General features: G+C 57.5%; 3 protein-coding genes across 3 annotated transcripts; all 3 read left to right on the top strand.

Annotated features, from left to right (window-relative positions):
- Positions 1-1828: 1828 nt before the first annotated feature.
- On the top strand, positions 1829-3938 carry SLC25A34 (solute carrier family 25 member 34). Its single transcript, XM_054395054.1, has 5 exons — positions 1829-2317; positions 2874-2939; positions 3286-3438; positions 3521-3655; positions 3756-3938. Exons 1-5 carry the CDS (start codon positions 1829-1831, stop codon positions 3936-3938), a joined length of 1026 nt encoding a protein of 341 aa, XP_054251029.1.
- Positions 3939-4276: 338 nt separating this feature from the next.
- TMEM82 (transmembrane protein 82) lies at positions 4277-9252 on the top strand. The gene is made up of 6 exons (XM_054394873.1): positions 4277-4443; positions 4530-4602; positions 4850-5024; positions 7181-7589; positions 8041-8213; positions 9184-9252. The coding sequence occupies exons 1-6, from the start codon at positions 4365-4367 to the stop codon at positions 9250-9252; spliced, it is 978 nt and encodes a 325-aa protein (XP_054250848.1). The 5' UTR covers positions 4277-4364.
- Positions 9253-15384: 6132 nt separating this feature from the next.
- On the top strand, positions 15385-20136 carry FBLIM1 (filamin binding LIM protein 1). The gene is made up of 6 exons (XM_054395053.1): positions 15385-15580; positions 15938-16071; positions 16188-16299; positions 16639-16808; positions 18958-19374; positions 20023-20136. Exons 1-6 carry the CDS (start codon positions 15385-15387, stop codon positions 20134-20136), a joined length of 1143 nt encoding a protein of 380 aa, XP_054251028.1.
- Positions 20137-27377: the final 7241 nt, after the last annotated feature.

Genomic DNA, 27377 nt, shown 5'->3' with positions numbered 1-27377 from the left:
TTTCATTTTGGGGCAGGGAGAATCCTAGAATGGCTCAGGTTAGAATGGACCTCAGAGATCATCTGCTGCAACCAGACTCAGCTGCCCAAGGCTTCATCCAACCTGGTCTTCAACATTGCCAGGGAGGAGGCAGCCACAGCCTCCCTGGGCAGCCTGTGCCAGAGTCTCACCAGCCTCACACTGAAGAACTTCTTCCTCAGCTCCACTCTAACCCTGCTCTGCCTCACCTCCAAACCATTCCCCCTTGGCCTGGCTCAGACACCCTCAGGAAAAGTCTCTCTGCAGCCTTCCTGCAGGATCCCTTCAGGTACTGGAAGGCAGCTCTGAGGTCCCCCTGGAGCCTTCTCTTCTCAGGGGATTCTCTTCTGAACACACCCAGCTCCCTCCCTTGGATCATCTCTGTGGCCTCCTCTGGACTCTCTCCAGCAGCTCTGTGTCCTTCTTCTGCAGGGGACACCAGAACTGGAGGCAGGATTGGAGGTGAGAGAGCTTGAGGCTGGAGAGTAGAAGAGAGGAGGAGGAATTTAGGGAGAAGGTGAGGACAGGCAGCCCAGCTCCAAACTGAACCCCAGTAGCATTAACCCTGCAGCAGGGCACGTCCAGGGCTTCAACCATGACTTGCCTGTCCAGACTCTCCACTTTCCCCTCCATTTATCCCTGGATCCAGGGGATATTCCCAGCCTAGACAAGGAATAAAGGGTCAGCCCCTGGCATCACCTCTGCCCCTGCTACCCCTCCTTCACCTTTTGGGATCAAAGCAAAGGATTTGGAGTATGCAGGGGGATACTGGGGAGGGGGAGGATGTGGGGAGTGTTATGATATTCCAACCCCTGGGCATCACCAAAGTGGCTGTGCTGTGGTGTAAATCTGGGTCCCTGGGGGGGTTACCAAGGAGCCCTATGAGTAGGGATTGGGGGGGGTTGGCACACAGCCAGGGTCCATGCCTGCTCCCCCCACCCCTCCCAGCGTTTCAGCCTGGCAAGCTCCAATTTCAAAGCGTTTGGGTGACCCCGGGGAGCACGGGGGGGCCAAGCCCCCTCCCCAGAACACAGCCACAAGTGCAATGAGTTGGCCAGGCCCTATTGCCCCCCCCCCCCACGCACACCCCGGGCTGACTGGGATGGAAGTGGAGGGTTGGATGGCTGCGTGTGCTGCCCCCTCGCCCTCCACCCCCCAAAGCTGCCCTCCCTCGGCTGTCATTCGGTGCCCTGCTCTTTTGGGGCAGAAAAGGCTTTTTTCGCTCTTTGCGCCGGGGCTGCTCCGGGTCACGTGAGCGCGGGAGGTGCTGCGCTGCGGCGGTGCTGGGGGGGGCGACACGGAGGGGACACAGAGACCTTTGCCCCACATCCCCCGGCTGGAGTGCGGGCGTTCGGCACTGGGGAGGGACGAGGCTTAGGATTGGGAAAGGAGAGTGCATTGGGACTGGGGGAGAGGTGGATCGGGACTGGGGGAGAGGGGAGGGTTAGGCCTGGGAAGCGGGGGGGTTGGGTTAGGGCTGGGGGAGAGGTTATTTGGGGACTGGGAAGAAAGGAGGTTTAGGACTGGGGGAGAGGTTTGAGGATTGGGAAAAGGAGAGGCTTCGGACTGGGGGAGGGGGTAGATTTTAGGACGGGAGCGAGGGGTGGGGGTGGATTAGGCCTGAAGGAGAAGGAAGGTTTACGACTGGGGGAGAGGTTGTTGTGTGCCCGGGAAGAAGGAAGGTTTAGGAGTCGGGGGTGGGGGAGGCTTGGCTGGCAGGAGGCGGTGCTCGCCCCCCCCGCAGTGTTTTCCCCGCAGTGTCGGGGAGTGGGAGGTGGAGTCTGGGGCCGCCCCCGCGGGCAGGTGCTGCATGGCGGCTGGTGCCGGGGCGCTCGCAGCCATCCGCGGCACCCCCCCAGCCTCCCTGCAGGAACTCCCTTATCCCCCCCAGAACAGCCCCCGGGTGGCACGGGGCTCACACACCGGGGGGGTCCCGCCGGCAGTTGATTTGGTGCTGGGAGCCGCGGCCGGGTGCTTGGCCTGCGTCCTCACCAACCCGCTGGAGGTGGTCAAAACCCGGCTGCAGCTGCAAGGCGAGTTACAGCCCCCCGGCACCTACCCGCGGCCCTACCGGGGAGTCCTGCGGGCCGTGGGGGCTGTGTACCGGGCGGACGGGCTGCGGGGGCTGCAGAAGGGGCTGGCCGCCGGGCTCCTCTATCAGGGGTTGATGAACGGCGTCCGCTTCTATTGCTACTCGCTGGCCGAGGACGCCGGCTGGACTCGCTATCCCGGGGGGACCGTGGCCGCCGGGGCCGTGGCCGGGGCCGTGGGAGCCATCGTGGGCAGCCCCGCGTACCTGGTGAGTGCTGCTCTGCCCTACACGTCCTCGCATTTTGGTCCCCCTCCCCCCCGACCTCAAAGCTTTGTCCGTGCTACAGCCTGGACCCGGCAGCTCGCTGCATCCTTCTCCCCTGCTTTGCTTCGCTTCACCCTCAAAATGTGGAGCTGCTTCGTGCATGCTCTTTCCCCCCCTTTTTTTCCTTCCAATTCTTCCCCAGCCCGCCCCCCCATTCCCCCCCCCCCCCCCTCCTGGAAACCAAGCATAAGGAACTTAAGGTGTTTTTTTCCCACAATTTTCCGAGGTCTGTCTTAGTTCTGGGGGTGCAGAGCTCAAAAGTATGGCTGCAGCAAGCTTTTATGGGGGCCCTTTGCCCTGGGGCAGGGAGGGATGGTGGAAATGGAGTCTGAAGGTTCTGCTTGGCAACACATCTGGGCACTCCACATCTGCTGGAGGGCCTCAAAACACCCCCAAAAGCTGATAAGAAGAGATGGAGAGTGGCAAAAGCATGTCCCACAAGGGGCTTGGGAGGGGAGTTCATGAGTTCATGACCCAGCATTATCCCCCCGCTCCCCAGGTCAAGACCCACCTCCAAGCCCAGACGCTGTCGGCACTGGCTGTGGGTCATCAGCACAACCATGAGGTGAGCGTGGGGGGCGTGGGCACAGGATTCGGTGGCACCTTGGCTGTGCTTGCACCAGGCCCCAGCGGGGCCGATACTATTTTGGCCGCCGGGTATTTAAAGCTGTTTTGCAGCGCGGCCCCTTAGAGACGCTATAAATAACGGTGTGAGGACAAGGGAGGGGGTGTGAGAACAGGGAGGGGGCGTGAGGGGATGTGGGGTGGTGACAACAGAGCTGGACGCCCCTCGGGGCTGGTGTCACCCAGCCAAAGCCACGGTGGCTTCAGGCCACTGGTGAGCGATGGAGCTTGTTGGGCAGGGGTGGGCTGCACCGTTCCCACCGTGCCCACTTCCCTCTCTTCCCCAGAACATCTCCGCAGCTTTCAAGAGCATCTACAAGCAGCACGGCGTGGCAGGGCTGTGGCGGGGGGTGTCGGGCGCCGTGCCCCGTGTGGCCGTGGGCTCGGCCGCCCAGCTCGCCACCTTCACCTCGGCCAAGGACTGGGTCTGCGAGCACCAGGTGAGGGGCAGCGAGGCTGGAGCCGGCCGCCGGCCTCCCCTTGCCCCTGGGGCGAAGAGCTGACAGCCGGCGCTGCCCGCAGTGGTTCCGGGAGGGCAGCTGGGCCGCGGTGCTGGCGGGGGGCATGGTGAGCGGCGTGGCCGTGGCGGTGACCATGACACCCTTCGACGTGATCAGCACTCGTCTGTACAACCAGCCGGTGGAGGCCGACGGCACGGTAAGGCCGTTTGGGGCGCTGGGGAGGGACGGAGGGCGCGGAGCAGCTTTTCGCGGAGGTGCAGCCGGCAGGGGTGCGCAGCCGGCTCCTCTCTCCCCAGGGCAAGCTCTACCGCGGGTTTTTGGATTGCATCCTGCAAATCTCCAGCAAAGAGGGGCTGCTGGGCTTGTACAAGGGCATCGGCGCCGTCTACCTCCGCCTCGGCCCCCACACCGTCCTCAGCCTCTTCTTTTGGGACGAGCTCAGGAAGATGGTGCAGCACCAGCAGCCCCCGGGGCCGTAGGACGAGCTCCCGGCCCCGCCGTGGCCGTCAATAAAGAGGTTTTTCTATTTTTTTTGGAGTCGTTTTGGGGTCTTTGGGGTGGTGCAGGTTTAGCGGGGTGTGGGGGGGTGTGCCCTGCAAACGGGACCTTGAAACACGGTGAACTCTCTCCGGGCTGGAGAGGATAACGGCGGTGCTGGGCGGGGCGAGGGTTAAAGATGCTGGTGGTCCCCGGCTCCGCCAGGTGCATTCTATCGCTGCATCACTCTCCCTGCCCTCATCTTCCCCTCCGTGGGGCAGCTGGAGCCCAGGGCCGGAGGAGCTGAGCTCCAGCTGTCTTTGCTGGCCCCGGCAATGATTTACTAGCCCGGGGCGGCCGCTCCCAGCCTCCGCCCCGCGGACCTTGGAGCCGGGGCCTGACTCTGCCGTGATTCCTCTCCACCCAAAATGTTTTCTCTGGGGTCCTGGCTGCCGGCATGGCCCGGGCTAGCGTGGGGCTGGGCGCTGCTGGATGCGCTGCTGCAAGGTGAGAGCTCCTCGGAGGAGGCGTGGGGACAGCTCGGGGACCAGCCCGGGGGTCGCCGGTGACCTGCTGCCGCCTTTTCCCCGCAGGGCTGGTGGGTGCCTGCGCCGTCTCGGTGCTCTGCAGCCTCATGAAGGTTTATCTCTACATCCAGTGCCTGAAGTAAGCAGCGGCCGCTCTCTTCCCTGGCGGGGCTTGTTTTGGGGAGACGCCTCGGGATGTGCCTTTGGGATCTACTTTGGGGACGGGGGTGGCGCTCGGCACCCATGGGCGCTGGCGTTGACCTGAGCGGGGCAAAGGCTGCGCCCTCCTCTCCCTGCTACAAAGCATAGCGGGGAGAGTCTCTGAGGCTGTCGCCCCCCTTCTGGGGACATCCTGCCCCGCTCAGCATTCCCTGTGCCGTCCCCAGCGACCCTGCGAGGCAGGCGGAGAAGGAGGCGATCCGAGCCCAGCGGGAGGCGCTGGAGCCGCTGCATGTGGTGGTGCTGACGGCGGCGCTGGCGCTGGTGGGGTCCCGAGTGGCCGCGCTGGTGGTGTTGGAGTTCTCCCTGCGCGCAGTCTCCATGCTGCTGTCCGTCGGCAAGGTGAGAGCCGGGGCGGGGAAACTGAGGCACGGCCGGGAGGGTGCCGCGGACCTGCCCATCCCCCGCAGGTGTGCCACAGCCCGGGGGGGCTGTAGGGGCTGCGTTGTGGAGGGCACCGAGCGTGGCTGTGCAGCCCTGCAGCTCCTTGCTGCATGCAGGCCCTGCAGGGCTAGGGGGGCTGTGGGGTGGAAAAAACATGAATGGCTTTGCAGCCCCTTGCAGCCTTGCAGTGCCCAGGGGGAGGATGAGGATTGCTAGCATGGAGAGAACCATGCATGGCTTTCTCCTTGCAGCAGTGCAGCCCCTTGCAGCTTTGCAACCCCCATGGGGAGGACAAGGATGGCTGGCATGGAGAAGGCCCATGCATGGCTTTTCAACCATGCATCTCCTTGCAGCTTTGCAGCCCCTGCAGGGAGGATAGGGGCTGTGGCTGGCCCAGCATAATGCAGCCCATGGGTGCCTCTGCAGGGAGGATGAGGATGGTTGGCATGGAGAAAGCCATGCATGGCTTTGCAATTGTGCAGTCTCTTGCAATTGTGCAGTCCCTTGCTGCTTGCAACACCCATGGGAGTGCAGCATGGGGCAGACCGTGAGTTACTGTGCAGCCCTGCAGCCTTCTGTAGATCTGCAACACCCACGGGGAGGACAGGGGCTGCAGCATGGAGAAGACCATGCATGGCTTTGCAACTGTGCATCCCCTTGCTGCATGCAACACCTGTGGAGAGGATGAGGATGGTGGGATGCCCCAAGTAATGCATCCTCCTGCTGCTTTGCAGCCTCTGCTGGAAGGACAAGGATGGCTGGCATGGAGAGAACCATGCATGGCCTTTGCAGCTGTGCAGCCCCTTGCTACATGGCAGCATCCATAGGGAGAGGGGATGGAGAAGAACATGCATGGCTGTGCAGCTGCACATTCCCTCACTGCATGCAGCACCTGGGTGGGGTGGTGGTACAGGAGGCTGCAGCATGGAGAAGATGACAGGATCACAGTCTGACAGCATATCAGAGGTTGGAAGGGACCTCCAGAGATCATCAGGTCCAACCCCCCTGCCAGAGCAGGATCACCCAGGGTAGTCTGCACAGGAATGCATCCAGGTGGGGTTGGAAAGGCTCCAGAGAAGGAGACTCCACAACCCCCCTGGGCAGCCTGCTCCAGGGCTCTGTCACCCTCACTGTAAAGAAGTTTCTCCTCATGTTGAGCTGAAATCTTCTCTGTTCCTTGGCTTATCTCTGTGCACCACCCAAAAGAGCCTGGCCCCCTCTCCTTGCCCCCCACCCCTCAGCTATTGACAGACATTGATCAGATCCCTCTCAGCCTTCTCTTCTCCAGACTAAACAGCCCCAGGGCTCTCAGTCTCTTCACAGGGGAGATGCTCAAGTCCCCAAATCATCCTTGTGGCTCTCTGTTGGATTCTCTCCAGCAGGTCTCTGTCTCTCCTGAACTGGGGAGCCCAGAACTGGACACAGGATTGCAGCTGTGGTCTCAGCAGGGCAGAGTAGAGAGGTAGAAGAACTTCCCCAGCCCTGCTGGACACCTTGCTTGCTGCTCCCCAGGATCCCATTGGCTCTCTTGGCCACAAGGGCACATTGCTGTCCCATGCAGAACTTGCTGCCCACCAGCACTCCAAGGTCTTTCTCTGTGGAGCTGCTCTCCAGCAGGGCAGCCTCTAACCTGTCCTGGTGCATGGTGTTATTTCTCCCCAGATCATTCACTGCTTTGCAGCCATGCAGCCCCCCTTGGCACCCATCCTAGCTGTGTAGCACCTGTGGGGGTTATGGGGGACTGCAGCATGGAGGAAGATGTGCATTGCTTGGCAGCCATGCATCCCCTCACTGCATGCAGCACCCATGGGGATTAGAGAGGGCTGCAGCAGGGAGGGAGCCATGCATCACTTGACAGCTGCACATCCCCTCACTGCATGCAGCACCTGGGGGGATTGCACTGGGGTGCAGCACATAGGGAGCCATGCATTGCTTGGCAGCCATGCATCCTCTCACTGTATGCAGCACCTGGGGGGCTGCAGGGGGCTGCAGCAGGGAGGGAACCATGCATCACTTGGCAGCTGCACATCCCCTCGCTGTATGCAGCAGGGAGGGGTTGCAGGGGGCTGCAGCAGGGAGGGAGCCATGCATTGCTCACAGCTGCTCTCCCGCAGGGCACCCCCAGCAGCCAGCTCTACCTGCTGTGCCAGTACTCGCTGGGCTGCGGCATGTCCTGCGGCCTCAGCTTCTTGCTGGAAGGGGCTCCCCACAGCACCTCCAACCTGGCGCTGGCTGCGGGGCTGGCAGGGCTGCTGGCCGCCTACAGCCGGCGCCTGGCCCGGCACGTCTGCAGCCTCTACGAGCTGCACAGCCGGCAGCGGTACTGCGGCGTCTGCCTCCTGCTGCTGGCCTCCGGGCACGGCATCCCCCGGCTGCTGCGCAACGCCCTGGCCCTCACCTTCGCCCTGGCAGACCTGGCTGCCGTGGAGCTCATCAACAGGGACTTCCTCTCCACGCTGGAGGCTCTCCGCTTCTGGACGCCGCTCACCATCTGCTACACCCTGCTGGTCATCTACATGCAAGGTGAGCAGGGAGCCCAGCCCCAGCTGAGGGGGGATGTGCCAGCGTGGGGGCGGCTGGGGGCCTCCTGGGGGTGTTTAGAGGGTGTGTGGGGGCACAGGGGGCATCCTGGGGGTCTGCATGGGAGGTGTGTGGGACAGTTGGGGCTGTATGAGGGTGGAGGGGACGTCCTGGAGCTGTACATGGGCACATGGGGCACCCTGGGGGTGTATAGGGGCACATGGGGCACCCTGGGGGTGTATAGGGGCACATGGAGCGTCCTGGGGGGTCTGTATGGGAGGTGTATGGGGCATCTGGGGCTGTATGGGGGTACAGGGGACATCCTGGAGCTGTACATGGGCACAGGGGCGTTGTGGGGCTCTAGGCACAGCCCCCCCAGCACCCCTGAGGCACAGGGTGCCCCCTGGCAGCGGGGCTGGGCAGGGGCTGTGAGCTGTGCTCGGTGTCCCCGCAGAGGGCCCGCGGCGGAGCGCTCACCAGACGGTGCTGGTGCGGATGGGAGGCCTCTTCATCCTCCTCCTCACCGTTGGCCGCTGGCCTGACGTCTTCCACATCCTCATCTCTCTGCTGGCAGAGTTCTGGTGCCTGCTCCGTGCTGGCATCATGCTGGATATGTGCCAGCAGCAGGTGAGAGGAGGTCACTGCCAGCCACAGTGCCAGGGCTGGTGGCAGCCTCAGGCCATGGGGAGAGACCTTTCTGCTTCTCCTCCTCCATCTCTTGAGTGGCTGACACCCCCCAGGCTGTGCTGCCAGCCAGCCAGACCTGACCAGGCTGCAGAGTTGGGCAGAGGAACCTCAGGAAGTTCACCCAGGGCAAGGGTAGGGTCCTGCCCCTGGGGAGGAACAACCTCCTGCAGCAGGACAGCTGAGGGGAGACCTGCTGGGACACAGCTCCATGGAGAAGGAGCTGGAAGAGCTGGGGGCAAGAAGCTGTCCCTGAGCCAGCAATGTGCTCTCAAGGCTAAGAAGGCAAATGGTGTCCTGGGGTGCAGAAAGAAGAGTGTGGCCAGCAGGGCAAGGGAGGTTCTTCTCCCTCTCTGCTCTGCCTTAGTCAGGCCACATCTGGAGTCCTGGGTCCAGTTCTGGGCTCCCCAGTTCAACAGAGACACAGGGAACTGCTGGAGAGAGTCCAGGGGAAACTCCAAAGCTGCTGAGGGGCCTGGAGCAGCTCTGTGAGGAGCAAAGGCTGAGAGCCCTGGGGCTGAGAGCCTGCAGAAGAGCAGCCCCAGAGGGGAGCTGAGCAATGCTCAGCAAGAGCTAAAGGAGCTGTGGGGGGCAAGAGGCTGGGGCCAGACTCTGCTCAGTGGTGCCCAGGGACAGGCCAAGGGGCAGAGGGCACAAACTGGACCCCAGGAGGTTCCATCTGAGCAGGAGGAGAAAGTTGTTTGGTGTGAGGGTGCTGAGCCCTGGAGCAGGCTGCCCAGAGAGGTTGTGGAGTGTCCTTGTGTGGAGAGCTTCCAACCCCCCCTGGGCATTGTGCTCCTGGGCAAGCTGCTGTGGGTGCCCTGCTGGGGCAGGGGTTGGCCTGGATGAGCTCCAGAGGTCCCTTCCACCCCCCCCCTAGTCTGTAATTTGGTGTTTCTTTGATCTCCTGCAGGGCTTCACCCAGCAGCTCCAGATGGACAGGCAGCTGGGATCCAAACCAGGCTCAGAGGCAACCTCCTGACAAGCTGTGGGGGGTAACTGGGCATCAGAAACTCAGGGGGGCTTTGCCTGGCCCCCCAAATCCTCCTTGTCACAGATCCCCCATGGGGACAAAGGAAAAAGGGCTCCTGGAAGGTGCTCGACCCCATCCCACAGGGTGGGGGAGGTTGGGCAGACTCTTGTATGTCCCCTAGGTTTTGGGGGGACCCCATGAGGGTGTGGTGCTGCTGGGGGCATGGAACACTGACAGATGTCCCCATCTTTGGTGGCTGTAGGGCCCCACTGGTGCAATGCAGGGACCTCCAGGGGCTCAGGAGTCCTGGGAAATAAAGTTTTGTGCAGCACCACCTGTGGGCAGAGCCAGCTGGGTGCCCATCGGGCCAGGGGGGCTTGGGGAGGGCCATGGTACAGCCTTGTGGAGGAGGTGTTTGGTGCAGTTCCTCCCTGAGAAGGGAAACTGAGGCATGGAAGGTGTGACCCTCCAGCTGAGATGTGTCCCTGTGCCTCAGTTTCCCTTCCTGGCTGCAGCCAGTTGTGCCATGCCATGGGGCAGCAAGCCTGGGGAGGGAGGGAAGCCCCAGCAGTGGCTGCCTGCAGCCCCAGGCAGGTAGCAGGGAGGGACACAGGGGTGTGCTGGGGCTGTGCAGGGGCAGGGTGGAGCATTATGGGGTGTATAGGGCACACAGGGGGCTGTATGGGCACACATGAGTGTCAGAATCATAGAGTCTGTAAGGTTGGAAAAGACCTTGAGGAGCCTCGAGTCCAACCATGACCCAGCTGCCATGAGCACTGAACCACATCCTGCAGCACCACATCCTGAACACCTCCAGGGATGGGGACTCCACCACCTCCCTGGGCAGCCTGTGCCAATCCCTGACCACTCTCTCAGTACAGAAATTGTTCCTCATGTCCAACCTAACCCTCCCCTGGCACAGCTTCAGGCCATTTCCTCTCCTCCTGCCACTGCTTACCTGGGAGAAGAGACCAACCCCAGCCTCACTGCAGCCTCCTTTCAGGCAGCTCTAGAGGGCAATGAGGTCTCTCCTCAGCCTCCTCTTCCCCACACTGAACACCCCCAGCTCCCTCAGACACTCCTCTAGGATGCTCTCCCAACCCCTCCCCAGCCTTGCTGCTCTTCTCTGGATGCCCTCCAGCCCCTCAGTGTCTCCTGTCCTGTGGTGCCCAGAACTGAACCCAGTGCTCAAGCTGTGGCCTCACCAGTGCCCAGTCCAGGGGCACCATCCCTGCCCTGCTCCTGCTGCCCACACTGCTTTGATCCAGGCCAGGCTGCTGGTGGCCTTCTTGGGCACCTGGGCACAGCCTGGCTCCTGTCCAGCCACCCACCAGCACCCCCAGATCCTTTCCCCTGGGCAGTTTGCAGCCACTCTGCCCCCAGCCTGTGGCATTGCTTGGGGTTGCTGTGACCCAAGTGCAGGACCTGGCCCTTGCCTTGTGGACATCCTGGATGTGAGACACAGGAGGCCACCTGAGGCTGTACAAGGGCACCCAGGGGCACCTCTAGGCACATGGGGCACCCTGGGGTTGTTGGGGGCATCTAAGGCTGTAAAGACCACCCTGGGCCAAGCGGGGAGGTCCAAGGGACAACCTGGGCATAGATTGGATCAGTCCCAGACTGGTTTGGGTGGGAGGGGACCTCTGCAGCTCACCCTGCCCAGCCTTCAGCAGGGACATCGCCAACCATCCCCATCGAGCATGAATGGGCCAGGGAGGCTCGGGGGGCACCCTAAGGACATACGGGACACCATTGGGTCCATGAGGCACCCTGGGGTCCAACGAAGCGTCCTGGGGTCCATGGGGCATGCCAAGGGATTCTCCGAGGCCGTATGGGGCACCGAAAGGACGTGTGTCCCCTCCTCCCCTCTGCCAGAGGCCGTGGGGCAGGCAGGGGGGAGGAGGAAGGAAGGAGGAGGAGGAGGAGGAGGAGGGAGGAAGGGGCGGTGATGCCGGGCGCTGGCTCTGCCTCCCTGCTGTCCCCGCCGCGCACGGACGGACCCGCACCGGCACCCCAGGTAGGGGACAGGGACGGGGACACCCCCCCGAGGGGCAGGAGGGGCTGCAGGGACACCCCCCGGGCAGAGGGCCCCTCTCTACTCCGGGTAGGGGACCTCCCCCCCTCAAAGTAGGACCCCCTTAGGTCAGGGGACCACCCCCCAGGTAGGAGACCCCCCAGGAAGGGGACTAGGGACACCCACGGTGGAGGGACAAGGAACTCCCCAAGAAGAGAAACAGGACCCCTCAGGTAATGGGATGAGGATTCCAGAGCTGCCCAGGGACAGGACAAAGGGACCAAGAGCCACCCCCGGGGAGGGGACAGGGGACACCCCCAGGTCAGAGATTGGGGACACCCCCGGGTAGGGGACAGGACACCCCAAAATGGGACATGGGATGCCCTGGGTAAGGCTTTAAGGACAGCCTGGGACAGGACAAAGGGGCCAAGAGCCACTCCCAGGTAAGGGACTGGGGATGCCCCCAGGTAGGAGAGGAGGTGCCCCCAGGCAGGGGGGACACGGTGGAGCCACTGCCACACAGGGGACAGGACACCCCCAGGAAAGGGGTGAGGGGGCTGCAGGGCTACTCAGTGGGAGACAGGAGATCATGGGGGGCTGCAAGGCCACCTCCAGGTGTGGGAGAAGGGGACAGAGTGGCCACTCAGGGAAGGACCAAGGGGACACTGAGGGCTGTCATCCCCCCACCTCACCCCTTCCCTTAGGAAGGAAGGCACAGGAACAGACCCCCCAGGTCCCAAACTAGAGCTGGGGAGGAAGGAGAGCTGCATGGCTGAACAGAGAGCTGCAGCTCAGCAGCAAGAGGGGAGCTGATGGCCTTTGGGGAGGGGGCAGCCACTCAGCTGGGCTAGGAAGATGTGAGGGAGAAACTCAGAAAGGCCAAAGCCCAACTTGAACTTGGTCTGGGTACTGCTGTGGAAGGGAATAACAAATGCTTCCACAAAGAGGGAATAACAAATGGTTCCATGAAGAGGGAATAACAAATGCTTTCACAAAGAGGGAATAACAAATGCCTCCAAAAAGAGGGAATAACAAATGCTTCCACAAAGGCAGCAGAAGCAGCAGGAGAGCTCTGGAGATTCTCCATCCTTGAATGGATGCAGGAGGAAACAGTGCCAAAAGCTGAGGCTGAGGTGCTCAGCACCTTCTTTGCTCAGTCTTTGGTATCAAGAGCAGCTGTTCCCTGGGGACCCAGCTCCTGAGCTGGAAGACAGGGAAGGAGATGGGAATGAGGTCCCCAAGCTCCAAGGAGAAATGGTTTGTGCCCTGCTACAGCATTTAGTGCACACAAGTCTATGGGACCAGATGAGATCCACCCAAGGGTGCTGAAGGGGCTGGCAGAAGAGCTCACCAAGCCACTCCCCATCATTTTTTCAGAGGTCCTGGTGGACTGGAGGTTAGGAAATTGGAGGCTCAGCTACAGGAAGGGCCAGAAGGAGGATAAGGGAAATCACAGGGCAGGCAGTCTGACCTGGGTGCCAGGGAAAGCCACAGAGCAGGTCATCATGAGTGACACCATCCATCATGGGTTTATGTTTGGCCAATCTCATCTCCTCCTGCCTGGAGCATGAGGGGAAGGCTGTGGATGTTGTCTGCCTGGACTTCAGGCTTCTGACAGAATTTCCCACAGCATGCTCCTGGAGAAACTGCTGCTGGCTTGGCTGGGCACAGGCTCTGCTGGGGGAGAGACTGCCTGGTGGCTGAGCCCAAAGAGAGGTGGGCAGTGGAGTTAACTCCAGTTGGTGGCTGGTCACAAGGGGTGCTCCCCAGGGCTCACTGCTGGGGCCAGTTCTGTTCAATATCAGTGATCTGGATGAGGGCATTGAGTGTACCCTCAGCCACTCTGCAGACAACAGCAGGCTGGGTGGGAAGCTGAGCTGCTGGAGGGTAGAGAGGTTCTGCAGGGATATCTGGACAGTGCTGAGGCCAGGGATGAGATTCAGCAAGGTCAAGTGCTGAGTGCTGCACTTGGGCCACAGAACCCCAAGTGCCATTATAGGCTCAGGGAAGAGTGGCTGGAGAGCAGCTGCTTGGTGGAGAAGGACCTGGGGGCATTGATTGATGGCCAGCTGAAGAGGAGCCAGGAGTGTCCCCAGGTGGCCAAGAAGGCCAACAGCATCCTGGCCTGGATCAGCAAGAGTGTGGTCAGCAGGAGCAGGGCAGGGATTGTCCCACTGGAGTGGGCACTGGTGAGGCCAAACCTCAAGTCCTGGGTTCAGTTTCAAGCCACTCACTCCAAGGAGGACACTGAGGGACTGGAGTGGGTCCAGAGAGGGGCAACCAAACTGGTGAAGGACCTTGAACACAAGTCCTATGAGGAGCAGCTGAGGGACCTGGTTTTTTTTTTTTATTCTGGAGAAGAGGAGGCTGAGGGGAGACCTCATTGCCCTCTACATCTCCCTGAAGGGAGGTTGGAGGCAGGTGGGGGTTGGTCTCTTCTCAGGTGCAATGAATGACAGCACAAGAGGAAGCAGCCTCACGTTGTGCCAGGGCAGGTTCAGGCTAGAGAGGAGGAAAATTTTCTTCCCAGCAAGGGCTTTCAGGCTGACCAGGGAGGTTGGTGGAGTCTCCACCTCTGGGGGGTTGAAATGCTGCATGGATGTGGTGCTGAGGGAGGTGGTTTGGTGGCAGTGGCTTAGCAGCAGTGGTTGTGAGCTCTGGGTGAGTGCTTGGACTTGATGGTCTCAGAGGTCTCTTCCAACCTTAACAGTTCTGTGATTCTACAGGGGGTCTACAGTGATCTAAGGGGGCATAAGGGTCTATAGAGGTCTACTGGTGATGTATTGGGGGTCTATGAGGGTCTATAGAGGTCTAAATGGTCTGTAGAGATCTACAGGGGATGTATATAGGTCTATAGAGGTCTTTAAGGGTCTGTAAGGGTCTATTGGTGATGTATAGGGGTCTACAGGGGTCCACGGGAGTATATGGGGGTCTGTAGGGAATGCATAGTGGTCTATAGGCCTGAAGGGGTCTATAGGGGATGTATATGGCTCTGCAGGGGTCTATATCGGTCTGTAGGGGGTCTACAGATGTCTGCAGATGATGTATATGGCCCTGTAGGAGCCTATAGGGCTCTCTAGGGGGTCTGCACGGGTCATTAGGGGATCTCTATGGTCACTGGTGTGCATGCCCTGAAGCTTTGGCCCCCAGCATGGAGGGACTGGCCACCCACATCCATGAGCAGGATTTTGGGGGAGAGCAGAGCTGCCCTGCCTGGGGCCATGAGAGCAGACAACTCATCACACAGGTATTGTTCAGGCTGTTGATTCACTCTGGGGATGAATCCTGCCTCAGCGGCTACAGCCTCGGGGTTCCCCCAGCTCCAAACCATCCCATCGGGGAAGGGGAAGCTTCGTCCCGGCTGCTTTTCCCGTTGGGAAGCTGAACAAACATCCCTTTTCCTTCCCAAGCAGGGTTTGTCGGGGTCGGGCGCATCCTGCCTGCGCTGCCTGGGGCTGGGGCTGGGGTTGCTGCGGGGCTGGGGTTGCTGCGGGGCTGGGGCTGCGGCGGGGCTGGGGCTGCGGCGGGGCTGGGGCTGCGGCGGGGCTGGGGCTGGGGCTGGGGCTGCTGCGGGGCTGGGGCTGCGGCTGCGGCGATTGGCGGCAGCCTGCCTCGGTTTCCCCATGTGCAACAATGAAGAGAGGGAAGCCCCAAGCTGGGAGCGATTAGTGGGGAAATGGAAAGGGAACGGGGACCTAGAAACACCCCAGAAAGGGATTTGGAAAAGCAGATCCTATTTTCGAGAGGAAAGTTGTGTTTTTCCTGTTGCCCGCAGGGGCCTCCCAGGGGAGGCAATAAGAGGAAACAAAGAGGGGGGGGGGTGGTGGTGTTTAAAACGCTTATAAAAGGATGAGGTTTGGCCACCGTGGCACAAGCTCGGGTGATTTCTGCTGCTGCTTCGCCGAGACCCTTTGGACCCTTTACCCTGTGTCCTGGCAAGCGTGAGGTCATTTATTGCCGTGACGTGGGCCGGGGCCGCTCATTCCTTCTGCCTTTCCGGGACGGTGAGGAGGGAGGCGGCTTGGAGCGAAGGGCAGCGCGGCTGCGGGAGCTGCCGGTGTCCCCGCGGGCTTTGCTCTCCCTTTTACATCATTTTCCCCCACACTGACCCCAGGTCCGTCCCTTCCATGACGTCGGCGATGCTGCCGGGGAAGGCGGAGAAGAGGATTGCTTCGTCTGTGTTCATCACCCTGGTGCCACCACGGAGGGAGGCGGCTGCCAAGGAGAGAACCCAGCGGGAGCGGCAGCTGGATGGTGCTGAGGTCCCCAGCACCCAGCACCCCCACACCTCACCGCCACAGCCCCCTGAGTTGCCCAGTGGAGGTGAGGGGTGTCCGTGGGGGCCTGCGAGCGGTGCTGGGAGGATGACAATGGTGCTGAGGATGCTTTGAGGAAGTTTGGCTAAAGGATGCACTCGCAAGTGGGGAGAGGTGTGAGGGGGTTTTTTGGGGGGTTATTCCGCAAATCCCTGTACCACCCCCAGGATGGATCCGGGTGCTGGGGAAGGGCTGTGTTTGCTCTGCATTGCTGGGTGCTTATCGGTGCTGTTTGTCTGGGAGGGCGTTTGCCTTTGGGGCAGGTCCCCGAGTGTGGCTGCAGAGCTGTTGGGCTGTTACTGCGATGGGGCACTGCTGGACCTCCCTGTCCCCCTAAAGCAGTCATGTCTGGCTTTGGCTGTAGGAACCCACCCAGCAGCCCCTGTGCCTGTGTCCTCGCCAGTCCTCGTCCTCTCCGAAGCACCCAGGCCCTTGTCTGCAGAGGCCCTGGGGCCTGCGCTGCAGCAGCTGGACCTGGCAGCATCCACCACCCTCCAGGTGAGGACAATGGGGTGTGATTCCCCCCCTAACCAGTGCCCCAGTGCTCAGTTTCCCCATTTCCAAGTGGGGGGCAGTAAAATGTAACCTGCCTTTGGCCTTTCCCTGCTCACCAGGCCCCTTCTGCCCTTCCTGCCGAACTGAGGCCACCCAAACTTAGCCAGGAGCAGGCAGGCAAAGCACCCTGGCAGGATGCAAATGGGCACCTGGAGAGCGACAACCCCAGAGGTAAGGGAGGGGACCCAGCTGTGCAGGGTGGGATCAGGGTTTCAGACACCAAAGTGTACCCAACCCCAGACACACTGTGCTGGCCAGGCAGAGAGGTGCTGAGGTTAGAGTCCTGGCACAGCTCTGCACTGGCAGAGCAGTGGTGGCAGAGGAGCTGAGGAGCCCTTTGCTTGTTTCCTGAAGCTCCTTCTCCATGCTGCTTTGTGTTTCTGGGGTGGTTTTCCTTTCACTTCAACGTTTCCCTCTGCGGTGCCGCAGGGAGCAGGGCACTGACTGAGCTAAGTTGGGCAAACCCAGGCAGGCAGCACCCAAGCCTCTGTCTGTCCCTCCTTCCACCAGACATCTGTGCCTTCTGCCACAAGGCGCTGGGGCGCGGGGAGGCGGCGGTGGAGGCGCTGCGGAAGCTGTACCACGCCGGCTGCTTCACCTGCCGCACCTGCCAGCGGCCCCTGGCCGCACAGCGCTACTACCAGAGGGACGGGCGGCCCATCTGTGACTCCTGCTACCAGGTACCCACCCCGCCCCCCGGGACAAACAGCACCCTCGCAGGGGTGCAGGAATCACAGAAACATTCAGGTTGGAAAAGCCCCTCAGGATCAACCCTACTTTGCAAGGGTCACCCCTAAACCATAGCCCTGAGCACCACATCCAAACCACCTTTGAACACAGCCAGGGCTGGGGACTCCACCACCTCCCTGGGCAGCACATTCCAATCCCTGACCACTCTTGCTGGGAAAATTTTTTTTTCCTGCTGTCTAAACCTACCAGTCTAAACCTACCCAGTCATAGCTTGAGGCCATTCTCTCTTGTTCTGTCACTAATTGCCTGTGAGAAGAGACCAGCACCAACCTCTCCACAACCTCCTTTCAGGGAGCTGTAGACAGCAATGTGATCTCTCCTCAGCCTCCTCTTTTCTAAACTAACCATCCCCAGCTCCTTCAGTTGCTTCTCGTAAGACTTATTTTCCAGGCTCTTCATAGCTTCCTTGCCCTCCTCTGCCCTGGCTCCAGCACCTCCACACCTCTCCTGCATTGAGGTGCCCAAAACTGGACACAATACTCAAGGTGTGGCCTCCCCAGAGCTGAGTACAAGGGGTCAGTCACCTCCCTGCTCCTGCTGGAGACAACGTTTTTGATACAAGCCAGGATGCTTTTGGCTTTCTTGGCCACTGCTGGCTCATATTCAGTTGCCTGTCCTTTAGAGCCCCCAGCTCCCTTTCTGTCAGACAGCTCTCCAGCCACACTGCCCCAGGCCTGTAGCATTGCTTGTGGTTGTTGTGACCCAAGTAGATGGGGTGTGGGTGGATTGAAATTAACCCCCAAAATAAAATTGCCAGACCAGCTCAGGTGGAAGCAAATGTTTACAAGCAAAGCTACAAGCTAGAAATATGGAATGCAATGAATGTGTATAGAATAGACAATATTTATTATATTTATAAAAAATGTATTATATTTACAAACAGCACAAGAACCTCCCCTGGACAAAACCAGGGGGTTACCAACAGCTTCCCCTTCCCCTGCTCCCTTTCCCCACCCTGTACAAGGTAAAAGAGAGAAGAGCAGGGAGTAGCTTGTTAGTAATTAGCCACAACAAGAATGCAGCCAAGGTCAGCAACAGCCAAGAATAAGCTACCAGCTGCTATGTGCTAGAGTGAGGAAGCCAAAAAGAGAGTTAGTTTATACAACTAACCTTACGTTAGTAGTCAGACCAATGGGATTATCTAGTGTGAGGTTTCCCTGCCCATGGCAGGGGGGTTGGAACTAGATGATCCTTGAGGTCCCTTCCAATCCTAACAATTCTATGATTCTATGATTTAGACCTTAGCATTATTTCCCCTTTCCATCCAGTGGTAATTTATTTACATTCTACCACTTTTCTGCTCAGTCTGTGGAAAATTTTCCTAGGCACAGCTTAGAACTACCACACAGTGCCATGGCAGGGAGCTGGCATCTTGCAGCAGAGGAGGACCTGGGAGTGCTGGTGGGCAACAAGTTCTGCATGGGAAGCAAAGTGCCCTTGTGGCCAAGGAGGCCAATGGGACCCTGGGTGGCATACAGAGGAGGGTGTCCAGCAGATCCAGGGAGGTTCTCCTCCCCCTCTATTCTGCCCCAGTGAGGCCCCACCTGGAATATTGCATCCAGTTCTGGGCTCTCCAGTTCAAGAGGGACAGGGATCTGCTGGAGAAAGTCCAAGGGAGGGCTACAAGAATGCTGAAGGGCCTAGAGCACTGCCTGGGGAGGAAAGGCTGAGAGCCCTGGGGCTGCTTAGTCTGGAGAGGAGAAGACTGAGAGGGGATTTGATAAATGTTTATCAATATCTGAGGGCTGGGGGTCAGGAGGGAGGGACAGGGACAGGCCCTGCTCACTTGTGCCCTGTGGTAGGACAAGGGCCAATAGATGTAAACTCCAGCACAGGCAGTTCCACCACAACATGAGGAAGAATTTCTTTACTGTAAAGGTCACAGAGCACTGGAACAGGCTGCCCAGAGAGGTTGTGGAGTCTCCTTCTGTGGAGACTTTCAAGTCCTGTCTGGATGCATTCCTGTGTGACCTCACTAGATGGTATGTTTCTGCTCTAACACGGGGGTGGGACTCAGTGATTTCTAGAGCCCTAACATCCCCTGATCCTGTGATCCTGTGTGTGTCCCCCAACCCCCAGGCCACGCTGGAGAAATGTGCCAAGTGCCAGGGGCTGATCGTGGAGCGCATCGTCCGTGCCCTGGGCAAGGGCTACCACCCTGGCTGCTTCTCCTGCACCGCCTGCGGCCGCGCCATCAGCACTGAGAGCTTTGCTGTGGACGAGTGGGACGAGGTGTACTGCGTGCCTGACTTCTACAGGTTGGGGGAGGAGGAAACAGGGCAGCAACCTCCCACACACACATATGGTGGGAGGGGGAGGGGTTCAGCTTGTCAGCATCACCCCACAGGGCTCAGGCTGCTCTGGTTTGCTCCCATCAGGAAATATGCCACAGTCTGCAGCGCCTGCGGGCTCCCCATCATCCCCAGCCAGGACAAGGACACCTACAAGATTGAGTGCCTGGGACGCAGTTTCCACGAGGGCTGCTACCGCTGCGAGGTACCCCCCAGAACCTGAGGGGTTTGCCACTGGGCCCTTTGCAAAGCACGGCCATGGGTTTTTTTTTTTTAGCCACCAGTTTATCTTGCAAGCAATGGGGAAGGGGGAAAAACAAAGAGGTGAGGTGAAAAGGGCAATTTGGTCAGTCAGGGAAGCTTCAGCTTTTCATGCTTTCAGTGGAAGACAGAGTGAGAGAGTTGGGGTTGTTCAGTCTGGAGAAGAGAAGACTCCAAGGAGACCTTCTTGTGGTCTTCCAGGATCTGAAGGGGGCTACAAGAAAGCTGGGGAGGGACTTTTTAGGGTGTCAGGTAATGATAGGATGAGGGGGAATGGAGCAAAATTAGAAGTGGGGAGATTCAAATTAGATGTTAGGAAGAAGTTCTTCACCATGAGGGTGATGGAACAGGTTGCCCAGGGAGGTGGCATCCCTGGAGGTTTTTGCAGCCAGGTTGGACGTGGCTGTGAGCAACCTGCTCTAGTGTGAGGTGTCCCTGCCCATGGCAGGGGGTTGGAACTGGATGATCCTTGAGGTCCCTTCCAACCCTAACAATTCTGTGATTCTGAGTTTGTTGCTTTTTCTGAGTGCTGGTAAGTTTTGCAGGAAGGAGAGGATAAACAACACATTTTTTTTCTCCTTCTTGCCCCCAGATCTGTGGGATGCCCCTGTCACCAGAGCCCACGGAGAATGGGTGCTACCCCCTGGGTGACCACCTCCTCTGCAAGCCCTGCCACATCCGCCGGCGACACGAGTCCTCCTGCTAAACCCCTGTGGCTTCACCTCCCTCTTCCAGTGCCAGCCACCAAAAAGGGGGTGCACCCTGGGATGCACTCTGCAGTCAGTCCTGGGTGCTTGCTTCACCCCCAAATAACTCCATTTGGTTTTGTCACCAAAATGTACCCCAGACCTTGACCCACCGGACTGGCCGGGCAGAGAGGTGCAGAGGTGGTGTCCTGGAGTGGGTGTGTGCTGGGTATGGACATAAAAAGCCCTGGCAAAGCAGCAGCAGCAGAGGAGCAGAGGTTTCCTTCAATTATTTCTGGTTTAAAAGTCCTTTTTTCGAGGCTGGTTTTGTTTTCTTGGGTGTTTTTTTTTTTCTTTCTTCTCCAGTTTCCTTGGGGTTTCACTTCCATCGTTTCTCTCTGTGGTGACACAGGGAGCAGGCACTGATTTAGTTACTCGTAGTTAAATAAACCTCCGAGTTTAACCCTCCTGCCTCCTTTCTTTCCTCCACCCTGCATTCCAAACCCATAAAACACATGGTTAAAAATAAGAAAACAAACCCAAAAAAGCCATTTTTTAAATTTTTCTAGGCAAGAATGGGGTCACTCAGGGTCACAATGCAGCTGATTTTGGGGTGTGATGATTTGGCAGCTGCTGCTGTTGCCCAGCAGAGAGCTGAGGGTCGTTTTTCTGGGGCTGGACACAAGATTTTGGTGTCGATTAAAGGGTTTTTGGTGGTGGGAGTTATTTCTGCTGCCAGCTTGCGCTCTCTGGGCTCCATCTCAAGCAAGTCCCAAAGCCAGCAGAGGGCAGACGGAGCACAAATTCCTCTGTCAGGCAGAACAGCTCCAGCTAGCGCTGCCTCTCCTCCATCCACCACGGCGCTGGGATGCTGGGGAAGCCCGACAGCCGCTTTTGGACGTTATCCAAGATAATATTGCTCTGCCATCAGAAGCCTTTTGATCTGCTCTCAGTCCATGCCCCAAACCAGCGGAAGGGAGCCCATTTCTCTGTGTGCCCAACATCTGTACAGCCGATGTCACCGGCGGTTTTGTTTTGCGAGGGTGTTGCAAAGCCGCCAGAGAAAGAGGAGCTTTCTTTTTAACCAAAAGTGCTTCAAAAGCCACAAATCGAGAGCGGAAAATACCAAGCACATCTCAGATGATTTTTAATGCTTTCCTGATGGGGAAAAAAAAAAAAAAAAAAAAAAGGAGCTGCCAGCAGCTTTGAGGTGATGTGGTACAATGGCTCTGTGGTGCTTCTGAATGAAAGGGTTAAGGTATGGTTCGTGTCTGTGCTGGAGTCTGGAGAGCTGGTTGATTAATCACATCCACCCCACAACTATTTCCTGCCCCATCTCCAAGGTCTGTTACTCAACCTTTGTTAATGTGAGTCTATTCCCCCCAGCAATCAGTCATACCATCCAAAACAGCAGATGGAGAGAGGTGATGCTGCCACTGTGCTCTGCTCTGCTGAGACTTCACCTGGAGCGCTGCATCCAGCTCTGGTGCCCTCAGCACAGGAAGGACATGGACAGGAGGAGGCCATAAAAATTATCAGGAAGCTGGAGCACCTCTCTGGGAGGACAGGCTGAGGGAGCTGGGGGTGTTCAGCCTCGAGAACAGAAGGCTCCAGAGAGACCTAACAGCAGCCTGCCAGTACCTGAAGGGGCTACAGGAAGGCTGCAGAGGGACTCTTTACAAAGGCCTGCAGGGACAGGACAAGGGACAATGGTTTGAAATGAGAGCAGAGCAGATTTAGACTGGACGTTAGGAACAAGTTATGCACCAGGAGGCTGCTGGAACACTGGAACAGGTTGCCCAGAGAGGTGGTTGAGGCCCCATCTCTGGAGATATTCAAGGTGAGGCTCAATGAGGCTCTGGACAACCTGCTCTAGTTGAGGACGTCCCTGCTGACTGCAGGGGGGTTGGACTGGATGAGCTTTGGAGGTCCCTTCCAACCCAAACCGTTCTATGATTCTACTTTGCTATAAACCTATTTAGAAATAGGATGCTAATGTAAAGTTGTGGTATGTTCCTGTCACATAAGTAGGTGGCTTTGGGTCTGTCTGGAATCACAGAATCACAGACCGTCAGGGGCTGGAAGGGACCTTGAAAGCTCATCCAGCCCAACCCCCCTGCCAGAGCTGGGTCACCTAGAGTAGATCACACAGGAACACAGCCAGGCAGGTCTTGAGTATCTCCAGGGAGGGAGACTCCACAACCCCCCTGGGCAGCCTGTTCTGGGGTTCTGTCACCCTCACAGGGAAATAATTCTTCCTCCTGTTTCCATGGAACTTCCTATGTCTCACTTTCCACCATTGCCCCTTGTGCTGGCATTGGGCATCACCCTGCAGAGCCTGGCTCCAGCCTCTGGGCACTCACCCTTTATGTATTTATAAACATGAATGAGGTCACCCTTAGTCTCCTCCAAGCTGAAGACCCCAGCTCCCTCAGTCTGTCCTAGTAAGGAAGATGTTCATCCCCATGTCCCATGCCAGGGAAGTCCCATGGTTGAAGTCAGCTTTTGCTTTCCAAAGCCTCTCACCCTGTGGGGAAAAAACAGGCAGTGAAAAAAACCCATGCTGCTAAAAAAAAAAAAGTAAAAGTAAAAATCCTGAGAGAGCAAAGGGCTGCTGGCTTTTTGGCACCAGGGGTATTTTGCTGAGCAAGGCTGGGGGGGGGGGGGGCCTAGATGCATTGCACACCAAGTTTAAATCTTCCATACAGCACCCTTGGGTGCTCAGTGAGCTATGCCACCCCTCCACAGAGCTAATGGTGGGAACAGGGCAGGTATTTCCCCTGCAGAACAAGCTCTTAGCACTGGGAACTTGGCAATTTTTAGCTGGAGGTAGGCAGGGAAAGGTTTATTATCAATGTGAAGCTGTGGAGAAGATGCTGGAGGGTGAGGAGATGGGCAAGACACACCTGAAGAGTTTGGTGATGCAGCAAAGGGATGCAGAAGTGGTCAGCTTTGGCATGTTTTTTCAGGAGTGGGGGATGACGAAGGCCAGGGATGGATGGACACAGAATCACAGAATTGTTTTGGTTGGACAAGTCCTTTATGATCATAGAGTCCAACCATTATCTAACTCTACCAAGTATGCTGCTAAACCACGTCCCTCTGCACCACATCTTTGTGGCTTTTAAACACCTCCAGGGATGGGGATTCAACCTCCTCCCTGGGGAGCTGGTTCTGGTGTTTGAGAACCCTTTCAGCCTGAGACTAACTACAGGCCAGTCAGCCTCACCTCTGTGCCCAGTAAGATCATGGAGCAGATCCTCCTGGAGGCACTACTGAGACAGAAGAATAGTGAAGAGGTGATTGGGTACAGTCAGCATGGCTTCACCAAGAGCAAATCCTGCCTGACAAACCTGGTGGCCTTCTATGAACAGATCACAACATTAATAGATGAGGGGAGAGCAACTGATGGCATTGACCTGCACCTGAGCAAAGCCTCTGACACTGTCCCACACCACATCCTGGTCTCCAAACTGGTGACACATGGGTTTGATGGGTGGACCACCAGATGGATAAAGAACTGGCTTGATGGCCACACCCAAAGAGTGGCTATCAATGGTCCATGTCCCAGTGGGGGCCAGGGACAAGCAGAGTCCCTCAGGGCTCAGTCCTGGGACCAGGCTTGTTCAACGTCTTTGTCAGTGCCATGGACAGAGGCATTGAGTGCACCCTCAGCAAGTTTGCTGATGACACCAAGCTGTGTGGTGCAGCAGACAGCTGGAGGGAAGGGATCCATCCAGAGGGACCTGGACAGGCTGAGAGGTGGGCACAAGTCAACCTCAGGAGGTTCAACAAGACCAAGGGCAAGGTCCTGCAGCTGGGTGGAGGCAATCCCAAGCACAAATGCAGGCTGGGCAGGGACTGGCTGGAGAGCAGCCCTGAGGAGAGGGACTTGGGGGTGCTGGGGGATGAGAAGCTCAACAGGAGCCAGCAGTGAGCACTTGCAGCCCAGAGAGCCAAGCAGAGCCTGGGCTGCAGCAGGAGAAGTGTGGCCAGCAGGGCCAGGGAGGGGATTCTCCCTCTCTACTCAGCTCTGGTGAGACCACTCCTGGAGTACTGCATCCAGTTCTGGAGCCTCTATTACAAGAGGGCTATGGAGATGCTGGAAGGTGTCCAGAGAAAGGCCACCAGGATGAGCAGAGGGCTGGAGCTGCTCTGCTGTGAGGACAGCCTGAGAGAGTTGGGGCTGTGCAGTCTGGAGAAGAGAAGGCTCCGAGGTGACCTTCTTGTGGCCTTCCAGGATCTGAAGGGGGCTACAAGAAAGCTGGGGAGGGACTTTTTAGGATCTCAGGTAGTAACAGGACTGGGGGGAATGGAATAAAGCTGGAAGTGGAGAGATTCAGACTGGACGTTCTTCACCATGAGAGCGGTGAGAGCCTGGAATGGTTTGTCCAGGGAGGTGGTTGAGGCCTCCTCCCTGTAAGTGTTTAAGGCCAGGCTGGATGAGGCTCTGGCCAGCCTCATCTAGTGTGAGGTGTTTTTTCTAGTGGGGTTGGAACTGGATGATCCTTGTGGTCCCTTCCAACCCTGACTGATTCTATGATTCTAAGTAGTTTCTTCTAATATCCAACCTAAACCTCCCCTGGTGCAACCTGAAGCCATTTCCTCTCATCCTATCACTTGTAACCAGGTGGAAGCTACCAACACCTACCTCACTCCACCCTCCTTTCAGGGAGCTGTAGAGAACAGCCTCCTCTTCCCAGACTAAACTCAGCTGCTCCTCACAAGACCTGTTCTATAGACTCTTCATTGGCTTTGTTGCCCTTCTCTGGACCTGCTCCAGCCCCTCAACGTCCTCATTATAAGGAGGACTCCATTCACCACCTCATTAGTCAACACCACCCTTACCTTAAAATTCTTCAAAAGCACTGAAAGAATTGATACATATCCTTCGAAATTCTAAATCACAACTGATGGAGGCCTGAAAGGAACAAAAACCTGACATAAAGCTAAGTGGATCAAAGACTGATCTAAGCCATTTTCTTCTTAGCTAAGGGTTGAAGCACTACAAGCTGAGGCAGGGTTGCATCGCTCAGCCTGGCAAAGCCACAGCTCTGCATTTTCCCCCGGAAGGAGCTCGAGGAATTTCCAGCGCCGGCCAAGCTGCGCGGAGGTTCCACAGGGGGAAGGCTGCAGGAGCTGTGTCCCATCCTGCTGCTGAGCAAGCCTGTGTTGGTTCAGCCTGCGCTTGGGCTCCTCACCCTCTTGCAAGTGATTTTGCAAGCACCCAGGTCTGCCAGCAACAATAAAACACAGCATGAATGTACGAAGCTCTCGCACTACCCTGGGAGCCCCCAAAGCCTTGAGGAGCCCCCTGAGACCACCTAGGTAAAACTCACTTGAGGTCTCTCTTGTCTTATTCCCAGGGGCAGTGTGAAAGGGCAAAGAGGATGGGACACTTCCAAGTCACACTGGCTGGGCCCTGCCCTTCCCTTGGCTGCTGCAATAAACCCGTCTTTGCTTGCAATCCTTGGCAGGCCAAGGAGAGCAGGGAGGGACCTGGCTGCCCTCCAAGGAGAAGCAAATGCAAATATTTCTTCACTTCAGGCTGGGTGCGGCCTGGGGATAAAATTTCCCTGGGCTTTCCCAGCAAAGGCATCTGACACTGTACCCTGCTGTGAGCCCAGTTTGCTCCCAGGAATACAATGGTGTACTCCATAAACCCCCCCCAAGGTGATCTTTCTTGCAACTCTAGGCACTGTCTGGTTTTTAAACGAGCTTTTAAATGCAAGGAGAAGCTGACAGGCACGGCCACAGTGTTTTTAAAGCAGTGGTCAGCACGTTGCTGCGTAACAGATAAAGCCTTTTTTGCAGGTTCTGTTTACAAGCTGAAGATTTTGGGGAGGGAAGCAAGCCCGGCAAGGGGAACGAGCTGGAAAAAAAGTGCCTTTCCCTGGCATCCCCCTGGTCAGCCGTGAGAAATGCAGAAAGCAGAGAAGAGTTGGATTCCTGGCGTGCCTTGGCTCTGGCATCACTGCCTCCAAGGAGCTGGGAAGGAGCCAGGAAACGCTGCAAGAGGGGGAAACTGAGGCTGAAGCAGCTTTGCTGGATGGAAAAAGAGCTGGGAAGAGGGTTAGGTGTTCGTGATGATATTTTGTTGGGGGTTTTATTTGTTTGTTTTGTTGGTTTGTGTTTTTGGTTTTGTTTTGTTGGGGTTTTGCTTGTTTTTTGGTTGTTTTCTGTTTTCTTTTTTTTTTTAAATGGGATAGAGAGAGAGAGATGGAGCTAAATTAAGAGCATTCCTTCATTGCAGCCACATCCCAGGCAGCTTGCTCAGTGTCGTCCTTCCCCACAGAGAGCTGGTTTCTGTTTTCTATGCTTTCTCATTTTCAATACAACCTAAGAAAACCCTCAACATTTCTTAAATAAAAAGTGGTCTAATCCTGCTGGCTAAAGGAGAAGGTGAAGGATAGGAGGGAAACCAGCAAGGCATCCTGCTGGCTAAGGGAGAGAGGGGATAGGAGAGAAACCAGCAAGGGATTACTCTGGGAGCAGCCCAAGCCTTGAATTTCTCTCGTTTCATTACGCAGTACAGAAAGTGTATATTAAAAAAAATGAAGATAAATAAATAAAACAAAAAAAGGGCAATCTTTTCCCTGCAAAACTGAAACACCCAGCATTATGATGTATTTTTAAAGCATGCCCTGTTTCAGTGACACGAAGTGAAATCGATGCAGCGGGTTACGCAAGGCTTGTTACCAGGCTGGGAGTGATCCACTGGGTGATTTAAAAACAACAATAACAAACATGGAACAAAGTAAAAAGGAAACACCTTCCCCCCTCCCCCCCGAAAAAAAAACCCCAAACAAACAAACAAAACCCCAAAACAACCCACACACCCTATTTCTGAAAATAGCTGCACCAGCACACGGCTGCAAGTGAGCTTTGCCACTTGATAGTGCAGCTTTCCTTCATGGTATCAGCAATAATTAAAGCATCCTGCAGCCCTATTTTCATAGAATCACAGAATCATTAGGGTTGGAAGGGATCCCAAGGATCATCCAGTCCCAGCCCCCCTGCCATGGGCAGGGACACCTCACACTACAGCAGGTTGCTCACAGCCACATCCAGCCTGGCTGAAAAAACCTCCAGGGATGAGGCTTCCACCACCTCCCTGGGCAGCCTGTGCCAGTCTCTCACCACCCTCATGGGGAAGGACTTCTTCCTGATATCCAATCTAAATCTCCCCACTTCTAGTTTCCCCCCCCCAGTCCTATCACTCCCTGACCCTAAAATGTCCCTCCCCAGCTTTCTTGTAGCC

This window comes from Indicator indicator, chromosome 32, assembly GCF_027791375.1.
Source record: "Indicator indicator isolate 239-I01 chromosome 32, UM_Iind_1.1, whole genome shotgun sequence".
Taxonomy (NCBI): Eukaryota; Metazoa; Chordata; class Aves; order Piciformes; family Indicatoridae; genus Indicator; species Indicator indicator.
This window is presented reverse-complemented; position numbering and strand designations above follow the sequence as displayed.